The 19,030-nt window shown below is 42.9% G+C and overlaps 1 protein-coding gene across 1 annotated transcript; it reads right to left on the bottom strand.

Annotated features, from left to right (window-relative positions):
- Positions 1-556: 556 nt before the first annotated feature.
- Positions 557-9,925, bottom strand: LOC145858003 (uncharacterized). The gene is made up of 2 exons (XM_082955659.1): positions 9,268-9,925; positions 557-4,468 (listed from the first exon to the last, which is right to left on the bottom strand). The coding sequence occupies exons 1-2, from the start codon at positions 9,431-9,433 to the stop codon at positions 3,468-3,470; spliced, it is 1,167 nt and encodes a 388-aa protein (XP_082811785.1). The 5' UTR covers positions 9,434-9,925; the 3' UTR covers positions 557-3,467.
- Positions 9,926-19,030: the final 9,105 nt, after the last annotated feature.

The following is a 19,030-nucleotide window of genomic DNA, read 5'->3' as shown; positions in this document are numbered from 1 at the left end:
TGGGGATTCATGCTCCATCAGTGCAGTACAATAACCATAGCAATAAAACACAAATCCTAACGCTTACCCTCTCTGGATCTCTCTTCAGGTCTATTCACTGCGGGACTCCCAGTCAAATCACTCACCCTTGGGCTATCCTCTACACTCTTCCCTGCCTCAGCATAAGAAACTTTCTGCCTCACTCGAACTCTTGCAATCTCAGCCCCTTCTCTCTCTCACACAGGGCACTTCGGATCCCCAGCTGCCTGGGTACCCCTACAGTTGGCACATAGTGCTTTCTCGATCCCAACTTTACACTCCCTCGGACTATGCCCCCATGCAAATTTATCACATTGTGGGATCTCTTCTAGACAATGCTGCAACATGTCTGAATCATTGGCACCTAAAGCACCCTAGCGAGTTCGGAACATAGGCCCTCACAGATCAGCAAATATAACTTAAAAGTTAAGGTTGAGGTAGAAACTCTGTGTCAAAGCTCAACAAGACAGACAGGGTATTTTCAGTCTTTCCCTTGCCACCGGGTCCACACTCTCACCAAAATGGCAGGCATCACAAACACCAGGAATATTTTTTATTTGATTCACCCTCTACACTCAACCCCACTGGTCACTCCTTTGAGTGGCGCCCTGCTCTAGAGAGCTACACGACACAGGTTGAGCCCTGAGATGCCCACTGCCACTGGGTTGAGGATACACAAAAAAATCTAAACAATTCCACTTCTTGAAACTTTCAGATGTAAACGTTCCCAGTTTGTCCTTTGCTCAGCTTGAAACAACGTATGGGTCAGCCAAAAGCAGAATCCACTTTTTCGCAAAATAATCTCACTCCTACTGGTCCAAAATCATCTCTGGTAGGATTCTCAGGGCAAATGCTGAAAGTCTCTACCTCACCTGTCGCCACAGGTACTTTATCCTGGTCTGGCTCAACTTCAGAGCACTCACTACTGCCAACCGACTACATTTTGAGATTCTCGAGTTTCTCAAGAGAGTAAGTAGATTTATAGCTAAGTCCAGTTGGTTTGTACCCGAAGGTGGGAACTCGGAAGACGAAGGATTGAACAACGGTTTGTACTCAGGAAACGAAGGTCTGTACTTAGCGCCATTATGACGCCCTCTCATCATCATCATCATCACACTTCCTGTTCTGCTTCATTCGTTTCCACATCCACATATCCGGTCACAACAAGGGTGGACAACCCCCACCTCAACCACATTTGTTGATGCAGACAGAGCCCCCCAGTCCTGGTTTACTCAGAGTATAGTCTATCAGAGTTAGTTGTTCAATGGGAAGCCTAGGGTCACATTCCCCTGCTCAGACGTTGCATGCATCAACCAATAGTAGCGTGCCATTTCATCAACTGTGCCGTCGGGCACCAGACTGCTATAGCATGTGATGTGGTTAGCTGATACACTCCTGGATAGGTATTTTACGGAAGAGCTGGCATGCGTCAGCAACGCCTAGGCAGAGGAACTTGGCCTAGGTGTTGGTGTTGAGGTCAGAGTTCATAGAGCTGTGTGCGAGAACACAAACAAAAATAAGCAGCATGTAAAAATATGGCGCAAAAGTGAAGTGTTAATAAAAATGTTGAAAGCACACATGGGGATATTAATCTTCTTCAACGGGAGTCAAATTCAATCAAACCTAATTAAACGTAAAAAGTAATCATGCAAAGTACACAGTAAACTCATAAAAAACAGATATAAAGTTGTCATGCAACATGCTTGTTGTAGCAGCATGACACTCAGGATATTATATACACTCACCAGACAGTTTATTAGGTACACCACCCTGTTCACGAAAATTGATCGCTCCTACAGACAACGAGTCAGGTGGCCGTGCTTTGTTATATAAAGCAGGCAGACAGGCATCAAGGCATTCCGTTACTGTTCTATTGAACATTAGAATGGGCAAAACGAGTGCCAGGTGCGCCGGAGCCAGTATCTCAGAGCCTCCTGAGCTTTTCACGCACAACAGCGTCCAGGGTTTACCGAGAATGGTGTGACAAACAAAAATCATCCAGTCAGCGGCAGTCCTTTGGGCGAAAATAGCTTGTTGATGAGAGAGGTCGAAGAAGAATAGCAAGAATCCTAGAATTTAACAGGTGAGCCGTGAACAGACAAGTAATGGCGCAGTTCAACAGTGGTGTGCAGAACAGCATCTCGGAATACACAACTCGTCGATCCTTGCCCTGGATGAGCTATTGCAGCAGACGACCACACCGAGTTCCACTCCTATCAGCTAAAAACAAGAAGCGGCTCCAGTTGGCACGTGATCACCAACACTGGACAATTGAGGAGTGGAAAAACATTGCCTGGAACATGACAGCAAGTTCAGTTTACTTGAGTGTCCTGGTCAGACCCCAGACCTCAACCCAATAGAGCTTCTTAGGGATGAGATGGAACGGGCTGTTCACAGCATGAATGTACCACCGTCCAATCTGCAACAACTGGGTGATGCTATCGCATCAGCATAGACCAACATCCCTGTGGAATGTTTCAGACACCTTGTAGAATGATGCCTGCCCTAAAGAGCTCAGGCTGTTCTGGAGGCAAAGGGGGGTCCGAACCGGTACTAGATGGGCGTACCTAATAAACCGGCTGGTGAGTTGTAGATGTTGAATTGGGACAGGAAAAACACTGTAGTACACTTAAAACAGAGTTTGCACTTATACAAAGTGCACTCGTGAGGAGTCAACTGTATATCATTACATTTCAAACAATATCATGATTGAATTGCATTATGTCAAAAATGCATGAAAAACTCTTGGATTGAAGGAGATATTTTCAGGAAAGTATGCATTTTTTATAAATGAATAACATTAGTCAGACCATTTTCTCATCACCCTGAGAGACATTCCAAAACAAACTTATTATCAAAATTCTTATTTCTAATGAGGTGAAAACATCAACCGACTTTGAACAAACTACTGTTTGTTAATATCCTCATTATTTAAATCAAACTTTATTTACATAGAGCATTTTACAAAAGTAAATCCATCATGTATCTATTTCTCTGAAACCCAGTGCATGAATGATTGTTTCTTTTCTAAGAGTGTTGTCCACAACCTGCCGTTTTATACCCATCTGCTGACAGAAGATATTTTTGTCCTGATTTTCTTTATTCTTTGTGTTTTCATCCTGTTGTTTTCTTTCTTTGTGGATGTTGTTTTACGTGTCGGAAGATTGGTCTTGAATCTTTTACCAGACTGAGAATCCATGTGATTTCTCTCCTGTGTGAATCAGTTTATTCTCGGTTAGGTCCCCCTTCTTATTGAAGCTTTTCCCAGTCACCACAGCTAAATAGTTTCTCTCCTGTCTAAGTCCATATATGTTCATTTAGGTTAATCTTCTGAGTGAAGCTTTTCCCGCAGTCATCACAGCTAAATTATATCGCCCGTGTGTGTCCGTATATACATATTCAGCTTCCCCTTATGATTTACGCTTTTCCCAGTCACCACAGATAAATAATTACTCTGCTGTGTGAATCCGTATATGTGCAGTTAAGTGCTCCTTGCGTATGAAGCCTTTACCGCAGTCACCACAGCTAAATGGTTTCTCTCCTGTGTGAGTCAGTGTATGCCTCCTTAGGTCTCCCTTCTGATTGAAGCACTTACAGCAAAAATTACAGCTAAATGGTTTCTCTCCTGTGTGAGTCAGTATATGTCTTCTTAGGTCTCCCTTGTGATTGAAGCTTTTCCCACAGTAACCACAGCTAAATGGTTTCTCTCCTGTGTGAATCCTCATGTGCATGGACAGATTTCCTTTTTGTTTGAAGGTTTTGCCACAAAAGGGGCAGGTGCAGGGTTTCCCACTGTGACAGAGTCGGACATGGGCCTTCAGTTTACAGGTGGAAATGTACTGTTTTTTGCAGAAGTGACATTCGCTGAGTCTCTTCTTCGCGAGAGTCACATGCCTCTGCAGGTCAGCTGTGAGAGGAAACATTTTGCCACAGTCACAGCAGCGATGAGTTTTTATAGATGTGGTGCTGGGTTTGGAACAGTGTTCCTCCATTGGTGGGTTTGGATCCAATGGTTGGCTTCTGTCAAGTCCTACTGGGTTGCTGCTTAAGGCTGAGCTGTGGCTGTAGACAATGTTTTGATTATCTGGAGGGTCACAGAGCATTTCATAACCCTTTAGGTGGGTCACAGTGCCAAAAGGTTTAGGATCCACTAGTTTAGAGTCACACTCTCTGTTCTCCACTGTTTGGGACAGAGTCAAGGACCAAAGTGGGTCTTCCTGATCACGTTCATTTTTCACACAGGAAGGAGTGAATTTGAACTCCATGATATCAGGCTCCAGCCCTTGAAGCTGCTCTTCCTCCTGACTGGTCCTGAGTTCCTCATTTTTCTCTTTAATCTGTGTGGGCTCTAGATCCTCCTGCCCCAGACTGTGGCTCCACTCCTGCTCACAGTGCTGCTGCTCAGAGGGAACCTCCTCTTCAGAGACAGCGAGAGAGAGCTGCAGGGAGTCTGGAGGGAAGGAGAGGAGGAGCAGAGGTTATCTATATACCACAAAATGAATATAGAACACTTGAATCATAAAGGTGAATTATAGACTTCTATGATCTATACAGCCTTTAGATGTGCCTGACTGCAGATAGCTAGGCTCAGCTTATAGACTGAGATTGTATCTAGCAGTAGGCTATAACACGAGCCAACCGTGCGACTTATTTAACAACCTGTGTCTGTGCCGGTTTGGCAACGCTTTTAGGAGGGTATATCTGTCGTTGGTGGACGGTTCTGATAAGGAATGGGTATTTTGCATCACAGAGTGGTGCACAGGAAATAATTAAATCCATATATTAGATTCTACAATCCCCGTACAAATCAAAACCAAACATGGATTGTATGTTGTTATCGCTTTGTACACACCTGTCTGTCCTAGCTAATCAGGCTCGCAATACAGGCATCATGTTGCTGAAGTCAGGAAGTAGACCGAAGCATGTGCGAGCAAACATTGACATCCATGTTTGATTTTGAATTGGAGGGGGAGTGGTAACAATTGGATTGAATTATTTCCTGGGCACCATTTGGTGATGCAAACTACATATTATAAATCAGTCATTTTGACCCAGAGGAATACTTCATCACAGTCCAAAGGTGGTTTATTAAATTCTTCCAATTTATCATGACTTTGTCAATCAACTTGATGGTTGCTGATAATGGGCCTCTGTACGCCAATGTAGATATTCCATTAAAAAAATAATAATAATAAAATCAGCCGTTGCCAGCTACAATAGTCATTTACAACATTAACAATGTCTACACTGTATTTCTGATCAATTTGATGTTATTTTAAAATGGACAACAAAAAAGTGATTTTCTTTCAAAAACATGGACATTTCTAAGTGACCCCAAACCTTTGAACAGTACGTGTGTGTATATGTGTATATGTATATATATATATATATATATATATATATACACAGTACCAGTCAACATTTTAGACACACCTACTCAAGGGTCTTTGTTTATTTTTTACAATTTTCTACATTGTAGAATAATAGTGAAGACATCAAAACTATGAAAAAACACATATGGAATCAAAAAAAGTAACCACTTTTTTTTATTTTTTTAAAGAGTTAAAACAGATCAAAATATATTTTATAAGTAGCCACCCTTTGCCTTGACAGCTTTGCACACTCTTGGCATTCTCTCAACCAGCTTCATGAGGTAGTCACCTGGAATGCATTTCAATTAACAGGTGTGCCTTGTTAAAAGTTAAATAGTGGGATTTCTTTCCTTTTTAATGCATTTGAGCCAATCAGTTGTGTTGTGACAAGGCAGGGCTGGTATACAGAAGATTGCCCTATTTGGTAAAAGACCATATTTATATTATGGCAAGAACAGCTGCAATAAGCAAAGAGAATCGACAGTCCTTTGGTCTGATGAGTCCAAATGTGAGATTTTTGGTTCCAACCGCCGTATCTTTGTGAGACACAGAGTAGGTCAATGGATGATCTTCACATGTGTGGTTCCCACCGTGAAGCATGGAGGTGGTGTGATGGTGCTTTGCTGGTGACATGGATTTATTTACAATTCAAAGGCACACTTAACCAGCATGGCTACCACAGCATTTTGCAGCGATACGCCATTCCATCTGGTTTGCACTTAGTGGGACTATCATTTGTTTTTCAAAAGGACAAATACCCCACACACCACCAGGCTGTGTAAGGGCTATTTGACCAAGAAGGAGAGTGATGGAGTGGTGCATCAGATGACCTGGCCTCCACAATCACCCAACCTCAACCCAATTTAGATGGTTTGGGATGAATTGGACCGCAGAGCGAAGGAAAAGCTGCCAACAAGTGCTCAGCATATGTGGGAACTCCTTCAAGACTGTTGGAAAAGCATTCCTCATAAAACTGGTTGAGAGAATGCCAAGAGTGTGCATAGCTGTCATAAAGCAAAGGGTGGCTACTTTGAAGAATCTCAAATATAAAATACATTTAAATTTGTTTAACACTTTTTTGGTTACTACATGATTCCATGTGTGTTATTTCACCGTTTTGATGTCTTCACTATTATCCTACAATGTAGAAAATAGTTAAAATAAAAATCCTGGAATGAGTAGGTGTCCAAACTTATATATACACAAACAGTTTCTTCAGAAAGTATTCGCATATCCAAGATAGGCTTCAGTGCTCGGGATAATGCGCACAAGAAGCCGAGTGAGAGGGAATACAGCTGGTAAGGGCAGATTGAGGAAAATACTGACAATAGAAGATAACAAATCTAAAATACATCAACACAATCACTCACTTGAATGCAGAGTTCTAAATGTATTATGCAATGTCGCAAATATGTCCAAAAAAGCCCCAGAGACTCCGAATGTGGTTGTTTGTAATTGAAGATCATTGATAAACAAAGTGGATGAATTTCAACTGCTTCTTCAATCAGTAAATGCAGACATTGGATGTGTCACTGAAACTTGGGCCCACGGAAATATCCTAGATGAATCTCTTTTCATACAAGACTATCAGCTGCTGAGAAATGACAGGTCCAAAGAGGGGATGAGAGGAGGGGGCGTGGCTATGTATGTGAACCACAGTATGCAGGCAAAGAGTATAACTGACCGAGAGAAATAGGAATTTGAGTGGCTTCAGCTCCGTCCTAAACGACTCCGCAGCTCAGTTTCAACTCTGGAAGTGGGAGTACTCTACCATCCACCATGGGCAAATGAGAAAATCCACAGTGTTCTGCTGAAGTGTTCTCATAAACACTGTCGATGTGATCAGGATGACCTCTCCCCAAATGGGTCTCATCCTGTGTGGAGACTTTAATCAACTGCCTATCAAGATGCTGACAAACTCCCATCCAGACATGAAACAAGTGGTCAAAGACAAGACCAGAGTGGACTCCATCCTAGATCTGATCATTACAAATATGAATAATCACTGCAACACCCCCACTGTACTTGCTCCTCTCGGATCCAGTGATCACAAATGTCTGCTGTTCTCCCCAAACACAACATCAGGAGGGAGAAGCGACGTGCAGCGGAAAAAAAGATGTCTGGTAACCCAGAACAGACAGGAGGCCTTGGCACGATGTATGCCCAGTACTGACTGGTCTGCCATATATGAGGTGGAGAGCATCGATGCAAAGGTGGGGATGTTCAACTCCTGCATTCAAACTGCACTCGATGTATGCATGCCAATAAGAAACTGGACAAGCCCTGAATGACTGAACGAATAATGGCCGTCATCAGGAAAAGAGATTTAACAGATGGGGAAAAACAATGAAATTGAGAAAATACAGAAACACAGCACAAATGCATATCAAGGAAACAAAGACAAACTACTACAAAATTGAAATCCAGGACCTAAAGAAGTAAAACCCTAAGGAATGATGGGACTTCATTAACAAAGGACTGGGATGAAAAACAACATCAGGAGGGAGAATACAGGTCACGGGAATTGAAGACGATGACGTGGCTGATGTTTTTAATGTATTTTTTTTGCTGAGGCATGGATAAGCACCACACCTCCTGGCATTTTCCCCCTGCCCATGTCTACAAGGCAGGTTGAGCTGTGCAGCATTGGCCAGATAAAGCAAGCTCTGACCAGACTCAGCCCACATAAAGCATGTGGTCCTGATGGCATTCCAGCCTGGCTACTAAAAGAGCAGAAGATCTAGCCCCTGTCATCACACACATAGTTAACACCTCCTATTGGAAGGGAACTATTCCTGCTGCCTGGAAGATTGCCAATGTATGTTCCCTATCTAAAGTGTCAAACCCATGTACAACGAGTGACTGAAGGCCCATCTCTCTAACTTCATGCCTTGGAAAAATCCAGGAGAGCTTCATCATAAAAAAAAAAAACGAATGCCAACAGTTTTATCGGAGTGCACGAATCAGTATGCCTACCTACCAAGTCTAACACTACTACCGCCCTTGTGAAAGCCACACACTCCTGGCTGATAGCTAGACTCCAGAAAACCAACAATGGTGAGGGTGTAACTTGCTGATCTGTCCAAAGCCTTTGATCAAGATGATCACGCAAAGCTCCTGTGTTCAAGGTTACTATCCTGGCTCCACCACTGAAAGAAGGCAAAGGGTGGTGGCCTGCTGAATGACCTGCTCCCTCAGAGGTAACTGCACCACCAGGCTCCTGAGAAACAGCCACGAACTCTCCTGTATAACTGCCCGTACGAACCGCATGCGAAACGCCACTCTACCCACTGCTATCACACTTTAATAACTCTAGCTCTTAAAATGGTTTTCCCCCAAATTCTGTTTTTTTTAAAAAATCACATTTTAATATTTCAATTTCCTTCATGAAAAATGTCCTGTTAATGTTTCAAGTGTTCAGTATTCTATTTGTCACGTGTTATGTATTTTACATTCGTTTTTTGCAATTATTAGTCATTTAAATTCTGCATTTCTTCAGTTTTATCTGTGAGCAAATAAACTCAAACTTTGATTGTTGCTTTTTCCAATAAGTTTCTTCTTGGGGTCAAAAATATGTTGGTAGCTGTTTAGAGCAGGGGTAGGCAACCCTGTTCCTGGAGTACCGCAGGATTTTGTTCCAACTAGCCACCACACCTGACCAACTGAACTAATTGATCAGTTCAATGATTGCCTAAATTCAAAACACCTGGTCTCCCAGGTCGGTTAGATCAAAAACATTAAGTGCCTGCGGCACTCCAGGACCAGGATTGCCTAGCGTTAAAAATGAAAATGTTTGATTCCTGTTATCTTAAACAGTTAATTCGGTAGAACTATAGCTTGCTATCAGTGAATCTACATAGCTAAGTTACATACGAACCTTTTCTGCATAGTGTTATCTCCGGTGTAACCCGCAGAAGACTCCGTAGCCGATCATTCTCCACCTCGTACTCCACTACAGTTTTCTCAACTGCCCCGAAAATCTCCACAGCAGCCGCCATTAAACGCTCATTTAAAAATACACGCAACAACTGTAGTTGAGACATTTCGGTCGATTGAGAGTTCGGCAGCCTATTCAGTTCAGTCAGTAGTGTGTCTTTGTTTACTCCACCCAAAGGTCGCGAGACTTGCGAAACAGACCAAGCCGTGGTTTGACAAGTCAATGACAGAAGGGTAAAAATGATTCCTTGGTTGAATAGAATTCTCGAAATCTAAAGGTACAACCTAGATTCGAGTCAATGTTTTAAGCAGTTGAACATGTAATTATTTCAACCTCGTGAAAGTGACACGCTTTCATTTAGGTCAAAAACCAAAAACGTAATATCGAAGGAGTGCCCGCTGGCACATGCGCAGTTCGGCACGAGACGACCCGATGACGTAATTCTACGCATGACCTTAGCTAGCCATTGTCGCCTACAAATGTGATCGGGGATTTCCCTTAATGAAGACAGGCTAAAACTGGTTCTCTATGTACTGGTTTGTCTTAACAAAGTCGTCTCCAATCCTACTTCCGTGTTCTAGTCAAGGAATTTGAGAACGTTTCTAGTGGGTGGCGAGCCCCGAAATGTACAACAGCCCCGCCAGCCGGATGGGAGGTTTACTACGCTACAAGGCAGCCCTCAGACCAGTAGTAAAGGGAAACGATTACTTCATGTAGACAAACAGTGGTTATCATAAGGATTGGATGATCTGGGAGAATTCATTCTTCGTCAATTTATTGCCTTTACCTCCCTTATCTCATCTCATTTGCTCACATTGTATATATACTTGTTTTTCTACTGTATTATTGACTGTATGTTTGTTTTACTCCATGTGTAACTCTGTGTTGTTATATGTGTCGAATTGCTTTGCTTTATCTTGGCCAGGTCGCAGTTGTAAATGCGAACTTGTTCTCAACTTGCCTACCTGGTTAAATAAAGGTGAAATAAAAATAAATAAAATAAAATCAGGAGTCGACTGTATGTCATTACTCTATACAAGATTCAAACAATATCATGAACGAGCAGCATTTGGTCAGAATGTATGAGAAGTACGTTTAGAGACTTGTAAGGAGATACAGCAGTATCACTAGCTGGATCCTATCAACAGGAAAACGTTCGGCTTTCGGACTGTCAAAAAAAAAAAAAGATTTGCAGATGTTATCGCAGGTTTCTAGCTCCAACAGTGCAGAAGAGTGTTGGGCCAGTAACCGAAAGGTTCCTGGATCTAATCCCCGAGCTGACAAGGTAAAAAAAAATCTGTCGTTCTGCCCCTGAGCAAGGCAGCTAACCCACTGTTCCCCGGGCGCCGAAGACGTGGATGTCGATTAAGGCAGACCACCGCACCTCTCTGATTCAGAAGATGCGGAAGACACATTTCAGTTGAAGGCATTCAGTTGTACAACTGACTAGGTATCCCCCTTTCACTTTTCCAGTAATACCTAGCAATAAAAAAATCAATACACCCATAATCCAGAAAAAATACATAAAGAAATTAAAAAATATCAGAATGAGCAATGTCAAAGCCCGGAATATAAGAATATATACAGATAATGTATAGGTGTACATATACATATAATGGTGTGTATCGACAGTATGGAAAGTATATGAATAGAAAAGGTGTGTACAGCAGTAGTTATATAGGATGATCTATGACAAGAATACAGTATATACATATAAAGTGGGTGAAATAGTATGTAAAAATAATTAAAGTGACCAGTGTCCAATGACTATGTACATTGGGCAGCAGTCTCTAAGGTAGAGTACTGGTTGGTAGCCGGCTAGAACAGTTACTAAGGCTAGTGGTGACTGTTTACAGTCTGATGGCCTGGAGATAGAGGCTGTTTCTCATTCTTGGTCCCAGCTTTGATGCAACTGTATTGTCTCCACCTTCTAACAGGGTGAACAGGCCATGGCTCGTGTGGCTGAGGTTCTTTATGATCTTCTTGGCCTTCCTGTGACAATGGGTGCTGTAGATGTCCTGGAGGGCAGGCAATGTGCCCCCAGTGATGCGTTGAGCATGCCCGCTCTGTTGTCTCCTGCAGTCCACGATTAGCTCCTTCGTTTTGTTGATGTTGAGGAAGAAGATATTTTCCTAGCACCACTCCGCCCCGGTTCTCAACTCCTCGTTTAGCCTGTGATTGCCTTACGGAGGTCGTAGCTCGTCTGTTTGTACACGTCCATGTTCCCAGTCACCTTGCCATGGTTAAATTTGGTGGTTTATATTTTCAGTTTTGCTCGAATGCTGCCATCTGTCCATGGGTTTTGGTTTGGATAAGTGCTAATCATCACAGTGGGAACAACATCCTCTATGCACTTCCTGATTAACCCAGTCACAGAGTCAGTGTATACTTCAATACTATTCTCAGAGGCAAGCCGGAACATTTCCCAGTCGGCGTGATCAAAACAATCTTGATGCATGGATTACATGGCAGTGATGATGACTGAAGAAAATGATCTTGGGGAGTAATGAGGTCGGCATTTGATGGTAAAGTATTCCAGATTGGGAAAACAAAAAGACTTGAGTTCCTGTACGTTACCAGGATCACACCATGAGTTGTTAATCATGAAACAAACCCCTCTGCCTTTCTTTTTCCCGGATAGTTCTTTCTTCCTGTCCACGCGATTGACGGAGAACCCCGCTGGCTGATTCGACAGGGACAATATCACCAGAGAGAGCCATGCTTCTGTAAAACAGAGTATGTTACAGTCCCTGATTTCTCTCTGGAGGGAGATCCTCGCCCTGAGCTCGTCTACTTTGTTGTCCAGGGACTGAACGTTAGTGAGTAATATACTCGGAAACGGTGGATGGTATGCACGCCGCCTGAGTCTGACTAGGGCTCCACTCCTTCTACCTCTTCCCCGGGGGCAGCGTTTTGGTGCAGCCCCCAGGATGAATAGAGCTACCTCGTGAAGTTCAAACAAAGGATCCAAGTCAGGGAAGTCAAATATCTGCTTGAAATTCTGGTGAGTGACCGCCGATCTAATATCCAAAAGTTATTTCTGTCTGTAGGTAATAATACAAGAAACGTTCTGAGCAAATAACAAAATACTACAAAGTTGGCTAGGAGCTAGCTAGAAACAGAGCGACCATGTCAGTTGGTGCCTTGTTCTCCGCGGTAAAACGTTATGTGTATGATATGAAATCAATCCTTTTTGCAGAGAATTACTACTTTATATAAGATAAAGAATGTTATAAGGTGGAGCACATTAAAACCTGTTATGGCTTGATCCCGTTAGCAAAAATCTCATAATTAAAATTCCTCAAACATACAAGTATTATACACCATTTTAAAGCTTTACTTCTTGTTAATCCAGCCACAGTGTTTGATTTCAAAAAGGCTTTACAGCGAAAGCAAACCATATGATTATGTTAGGTCAGCGCCTACACACACAAAAACACAGCCATTTTCCAGCCAAAGAGAGGAGTCACAAAAAGCAGAAATAGAGGGAAAATTAATCACTAACCTTTGATGATCTTCATCAGATGACACTCATATGACTTCATGTTACACAATACATGTATGTTTTGTTCGATAAAGTTCATATTTATATAAAAAAATCTCAGTTTACATTGACGCGTTATGTTCAGTAATCTTTTGCCTCCAAAAACATCCGGTGATTTTGCAGAGAGCCACATCAATTTACAGAAATACTCATCATAAATGTTCATGAAAATACAAGTGTTATACATGGAACTTTAGATAAACTTCTCCTTAATGCAACCGCTGTGTCAGATTTCAAAAAGCACCGGCTTCTGGTCGGCGCTCGCCCCCCCCCGCCAGGGAGTCAACAATAGTCAGAAATAGCATCATAAATATTCACTTACCTTTGATGATCTTCATCAGAATGCACTCCCAGGAATCCCAGATCCACAATAAATGTTTGTTTTGTTCGATAAAGTCCATCCTTTATGTCCAAATACCTCCTTTTTGTTCGCGCCTTCAGTTCACAAATCCAAATTCAGGACGCGCATGTCAGACGAAAACTCAAAAATGTCCATTACAGTTCGTAGAAACATGTCAAACGATGTATAGAATCAATCTTTAGGATGTTTTTATCGTAAATCCGCAATAAAGTTTCAACCGGAGAAATCCTTTGTCTTCAGAAATGCAATGCAACTGAGGTACCTCTCACGTGAGCGCTCATGCCTGAGGCTCATGCCCTGCTGGCGTTGTTCTGACTCCAGTAGCTCTTATTCATCATCACTTTACAGTAGAAGCCTCAAACAAGGTTCTAAAAACTGTTGACATCTAGTGGAAGCCTTAGGAAGTGCAACATGACCCCACAGACACTGTAGTTTGAATAGGGAATTAATTGAAGTCCTACAGACCACTTCCTGTTTGGATTTTTTCTCAGGTTTTTGTCTGCCATATGAGTTTTGTTATACTCACAGACATCATTCAAACAGTTTTAGAAACTTCAGAGTTTTTTCTATCAAAATCTACTAATAATATGCATATCTTAGTTTCTGGGAGTGAGTAGAAGGCAGTTTACTCTGGGCATGTCAGTCATCCAAGCTACTCAATACTGCCACCATCCATAAGAAGTCATTAACAAATGGTTGGAACTTAAGTAAATTCATGTCAAGACCATAATAATAGCCTACTGGTAGAAAAATATATACAATTAAAATGTAAATAAATACATAATTATTTTGATTATATTATTATTGTTTATTTACTGGTGTTATAGTTCAAGTTTGCGATTTTTAAATGTAATGTTTAAGAAAAATCTTACTGTATTTTTATTGTATTTCACAAAGGAATTGCATTGTACAGGAAAAACATTTGATTGTGTCTCCATAAAACCAGGGTCCAGTCAAAAATAAAAAATATCCATATATACTGCTCAAAAAAATAAAGGGAACACTTAAACAACACATCCTAGATCTGAATGAAAGAAATAATCTTATTAAATACTTTTTTCTTTACATAGTTGAATGTGCTGACAACAAAACCACACAAAAATAATCAATGGAAATCCAATTTATCGACCGATGGAGGTATGGATTTGGAGTCACACTCAAAATTAAAGTGGAAAACCACACTACAGGCTGATCCAACCACACTACAGGCTGATCCAACTTGGATCTTATCTGTCGGAAAGATATCAGTTTGTCTCTGTGAATGGTTTGTCCTCTGACAAATCAATTGTACATTTCGGTGTTCCTCAAGGTTCCGTTTTAGGACCACTATTGTTTTCACTATATATTTTAACTCTTGGGGATGTCATTCGAAAACATAATGTTAAATTTCACTGCTATGCGGACGACACACAGCTGTACATTTCAATGAAACATGGTGAAGCCCCAAAATTGCCCTCGCTAGAAGCCTGTGTTTCAGACATAAAGAAGTGGATGGCTGCAAACTTTCTACTTTTAAACTTGGACAAAACAGAGATGCTTGTTCTAGGTCCCAAGAAACAAAGAGATCTTCTGTTGAATCTGACAATTAATCTGGATGGTTGTACAGTCGTCTCAAATAAAACTGTGAAAGACCTCGGCGTTACTCTGGACCCTGATCTCTCTTTTGAAGAACATATCAAGACTGATTCAAGGACAGCTTTTTTCCATCTACGTAACATTGCAAAAATCAGAAATTTTCTGTCCAAAAATGACGCAGAAAAATTTATCCATGCTTTTGTTACTTCTAGGCTGGACTACTGCAATGCTCTACTTTCCGGCTACCCGGATAAAGCACTAAATAAACTTCAGTTAGTGCTAAATACGGCTGCTAGAATCCTGTCTAGAACCAAAAAATGTGATCATATTACTCCATTAAATCAGCCCTTGGCTTCCTGTTAAGGCAAGGGCTGATTTCAAGGTTTTACTGCTAACCTACAAAGCATTACATGGGCTTGCTCCTACCTATCTTTCCGATTTGGTCCTGCCGTACATACCTACACGTACGCTACGGTCACAAGACGCAGGCCTCCTAATTGTCCCTAGAATTTCTAAGCAAACGGCTGGAGGTAGGGCTTTCTCCTATAGAGCTCCATTTTTATGGAATGGTCTGCCTACCAATGTGAGAGATGCAGACTCAGTCTCAACCTTTAAGTCTTTACTGAAGACTTATCTCTTCAGTAGGTCCTATGATTAAGTATAGTCTGGCCCAGGAGTGTGAAGGTGAACGGAAAGGCTGGAGCAACGAACCGCCCTTGCTGTCTCTGCCTTGCCGGTTCCCCTCTTTCCACTGGGATTCTCTGCCTCTAACCCTTTTACAGGGGCTGAGTCACTGGCTTACTGGTGTTCTTCCATGCCGTCCATGGGAGGGGTGCGTCACTTGAGTGGGTTGAGTCACTGACGTGGTCTTCCTGTCTGGGTTGGCGCCCCCCCTTGGGTTGTGCCATGGCGGAGATCGTTGTGGGCTATACTCGGCCTTGTCTTAGGACGGTAAGTTGGTGGTTGGAGACATCCCTCTAGTGGTGTGGGGGCTGTGCTTTGGCAAAGTGGGTGGGGTTATATTCTGCCTGTTTGGCCCTGTCCGGGGGTATCATCGGATGGGGCCACAGTGTCTTCTGATCCCTCCTGTCTCAGCCTCCAGTATTTATGCTGCAGTAGTTTATGTGTCGGGGGGCTAGGGTCAGTCTGTTACATCTGGAGTATTTCTCTTGTCTTATCCGGTGTCCTGTGTGAATTTAAATATGCTCTCTCTAATTCTCTCTTTCTCTCTTTCTGTCTTTCTCTCGGAGGACCTGAGCCCTAGGACCATGCCTCAGGACTACCTGGTATGATGACTCCTTGCTGTCCCCAGTCCACCTGGCCGTGCTGCTGCTCCAGTTTCAACTGTTCTGCCTGCGGCTATGGAACCCTGACCTGTTCACCGGACGTGCTTGTTGCACCCTCGACAACTACTATGATTATTATTATTTGACCATGCTGGTCATTTATGAACATTTTAACATTCTAACATCTTGACCATGTTCTGTTATAATATCCACCCTGCACAGCCAGAAGAGGACTGGCCACCCCTCATAGCCTGGTTCCTCTCTAGGTTTCTTCCTAGGTTTTTGGCCTTTCTAGGGAGTTTTTCCTAGGGAGTTTTCCTAGCCACCGTGCTTCTTTCACATGCTTTGCTTGCTGTTTGGGGTTTTAGGCTGGGTTTCTGTACAGCACTTTGAGATATCAGCTGATGTACGAAGGGCTATATAAAAATAAATTTGATTTGATTGATGTAATGTCCTTAAAACAAGTCAAAATGAGGCTCAGTAGTGTGTGTGGCCTCCACGTGCCTGTATGACCTCCCTACAACGCCTGGGCATGCTCCTGATGAGGTGGTGGATGATCTCCTGAGGGATCTCCTCCCAGACCTGGACTAAAGCATCCGCCAACTCCTGGACAGTCTGTGGTGCAACGTGGCGTTGGTGGATGGAGCGAGACACGATGTCCCAGATGTGCTCAATTGGATTCAGGTCTGGGGAACGGGCGGGCCAGTCCATAGCATCAATGCCTTCCTCTTGCAGGAACTGCTGACACACTCCAGCCACATGAGGTCTAGCATTGTCTTGCATTAGGAGGAACCCAGGGCCAACCGCACCAGCATATGGTCTCACAAGGGGTCTGAGGATCTCATCTCTGTACCTAATGGCAGTCAGGCTACCTCTGGCGAGCACATGGAGGGCTGTGCGGCCCCCCAAAGAAATGCCACCCCACACCGTGACTGACCCACCGCCAAACCGGTCATGCTGGAGGATGTTGCAGGCAGCAGAACGTTCTCCACGGCATCTCCAGACTCTGACACGTCTGTCACGTGCTCAGTGTGAACCTGCTTTCATCTGTGAAGAGCACAGGGCGCCAGTGGCGAAATTTGCCAATCTTGGTGTTCTCTGGCAAATGCCAAACGTCCTGCACGGTGTTGGGCTGTAAGCACAACCCCCACCTGTGGACGTCGGGCCCTCATACCACCCTCATGGAGTCTGTTTCTGACCGTTTGAGCAGACACATGCACATTTGTGGCCTGCTGGAGGTCATTTTGCAGGGCTCTGGCAGTGCTTCTCCTGCTCCTCCTTGCACAAAGGCGGAGGTAGCGGTCCTGCTGCTGGGTTGTTGCCCTCCTACGGCCTCCTCCACGTCTCCTGATGTACTGGCCTGTCTCCTGGAAGCGCCTCCATGCTCTGGACACTACGCTGACAGACACAGCAAACCTTCTTGCCACAGCTCACATTGATGTACCATCCTGGATGAGCTGCACTACCTGAGCCATTTGTGTGGGTTGTAGACTCCGTCTCATGCTACCACTAGAGTGAAAGCACCGCCAGCATTCAAAAGTGACCAAAACATCAGCCAGGAAGCATAGGAACTGAGAAGTGGTCTGTGGTCCCCACCTGCAGAACCACTCCTTTATTGGGGGTGTCTTGCCTATAATTTCCACCTGTTGTCTATTCCATTTGCACAACAGCATGTGAAATGTATTGTCAATCAGTGTTGCTTCCTAAGTGGACAGTTTGATTTCAAAGAAGTGTGATTGACTTGGAGTTGCATTGTGTTGTTTAAGTGTTCCCTTTTTTTTTGTTGAGCAGTGTATTTTTCTCACATACACTGGATAGGTGCACTCACTAGAGCCCCCAGAATACAAAACAGGTGAGCTGGAACAAAAAGTTAGGTCATAGCAAATGTTGCTGGACTTTTACTGTGGTCAAATAAGTTGCATGGGCACCTGGAAACTATACGGTACAAATATAGTACTGCAGAGAGAACCTTGCTACCTGTCTCTGCTAAAGCGGGGTGGGAAATACTCAGTAGGGTCTCTACTAACCAAATATGATTTGTTTTGGAGGCCAGCCTGCTGCTGGCTTTTCACTCTGCCCCCTCCATATCCCCCAATGCAATACACTGTAATAGACTGTACCAATATAGCACTGTATTGGAAAAAACATTGATTGTGTGTCCATAAAACAAGGGTCCAGTCTAATCATTAGAGTCCCTAGAATACAAATCAGATGAGTTTGAACAACAAGCTAGGTCATAGAAAGTGTTGCTGGACTTGTACTGTGGTCAAACAGCTTAAAATAGGCTGCATGGACACTATATGGTTAAAATATAGTCCGGCGTCATAGGACGCATTGTCATACCAAAATACCTTATAATATTCCTTCTGGTGGACACTCTGAAGAATTGTCAACACACTGTAGTACAATTTCTTTATAAGAAAAGTCAAGAGTTTTGGTCCAAAGAAAGCACACTTTATTCATAACAAATATCACAATATTTATTTTTATTTTATTTCACCTTTATTTAACCAGGTAGGCCAGTTGAGAACAAGTTCTCATTTACAACTGTGACCTGGCCAAGATAAAGCAAAGCAGTGCGACAAAAACAACAACACAGAGTTACACATAAACAAACGTACAGTCAATAACACAATAGAAAAATCTATGTACATTGTGTGCAAATGTAGAAGAGCAGGGAGGTAAGGCAATAAATAGGCCATAGAGGCAAAATAATTACAATTTAACATTAACACTGGAGTGATAGATGTGCAGATGATGATGTGTAAGTAGAGATACTGGGGTGCAAAAGAGCAAGAGGATAAATAACAATATGGGGATGAGGTAGTTGGGTGTGCTATTTACAGATTGGCTGTGTACAGGTACAGTGATCAGTAAGCTGCTCTGACAGCTGATGCTTAAAGTTAGAGAGGGAGATATAAGACTCCAGCTTCAGTG

The sequence above is a fragment of the Salmo salar genome, chromosome 09 (genome assembly GCF_965601325.2).
Source record: "Salmo salar chromosome 09, fSalSal1, whole genome shotgun sequence".
In the NCBI taxonomy this organism is placed as follows: Eukaryota; Metazoa; Chordata; class Actinopteri; order Salmoniformes; family Salmonidae; genus Salmo; species Salmo salar.
This window is presented reverse-complemented; position numbering and strand designations above follow the sequence as displayed.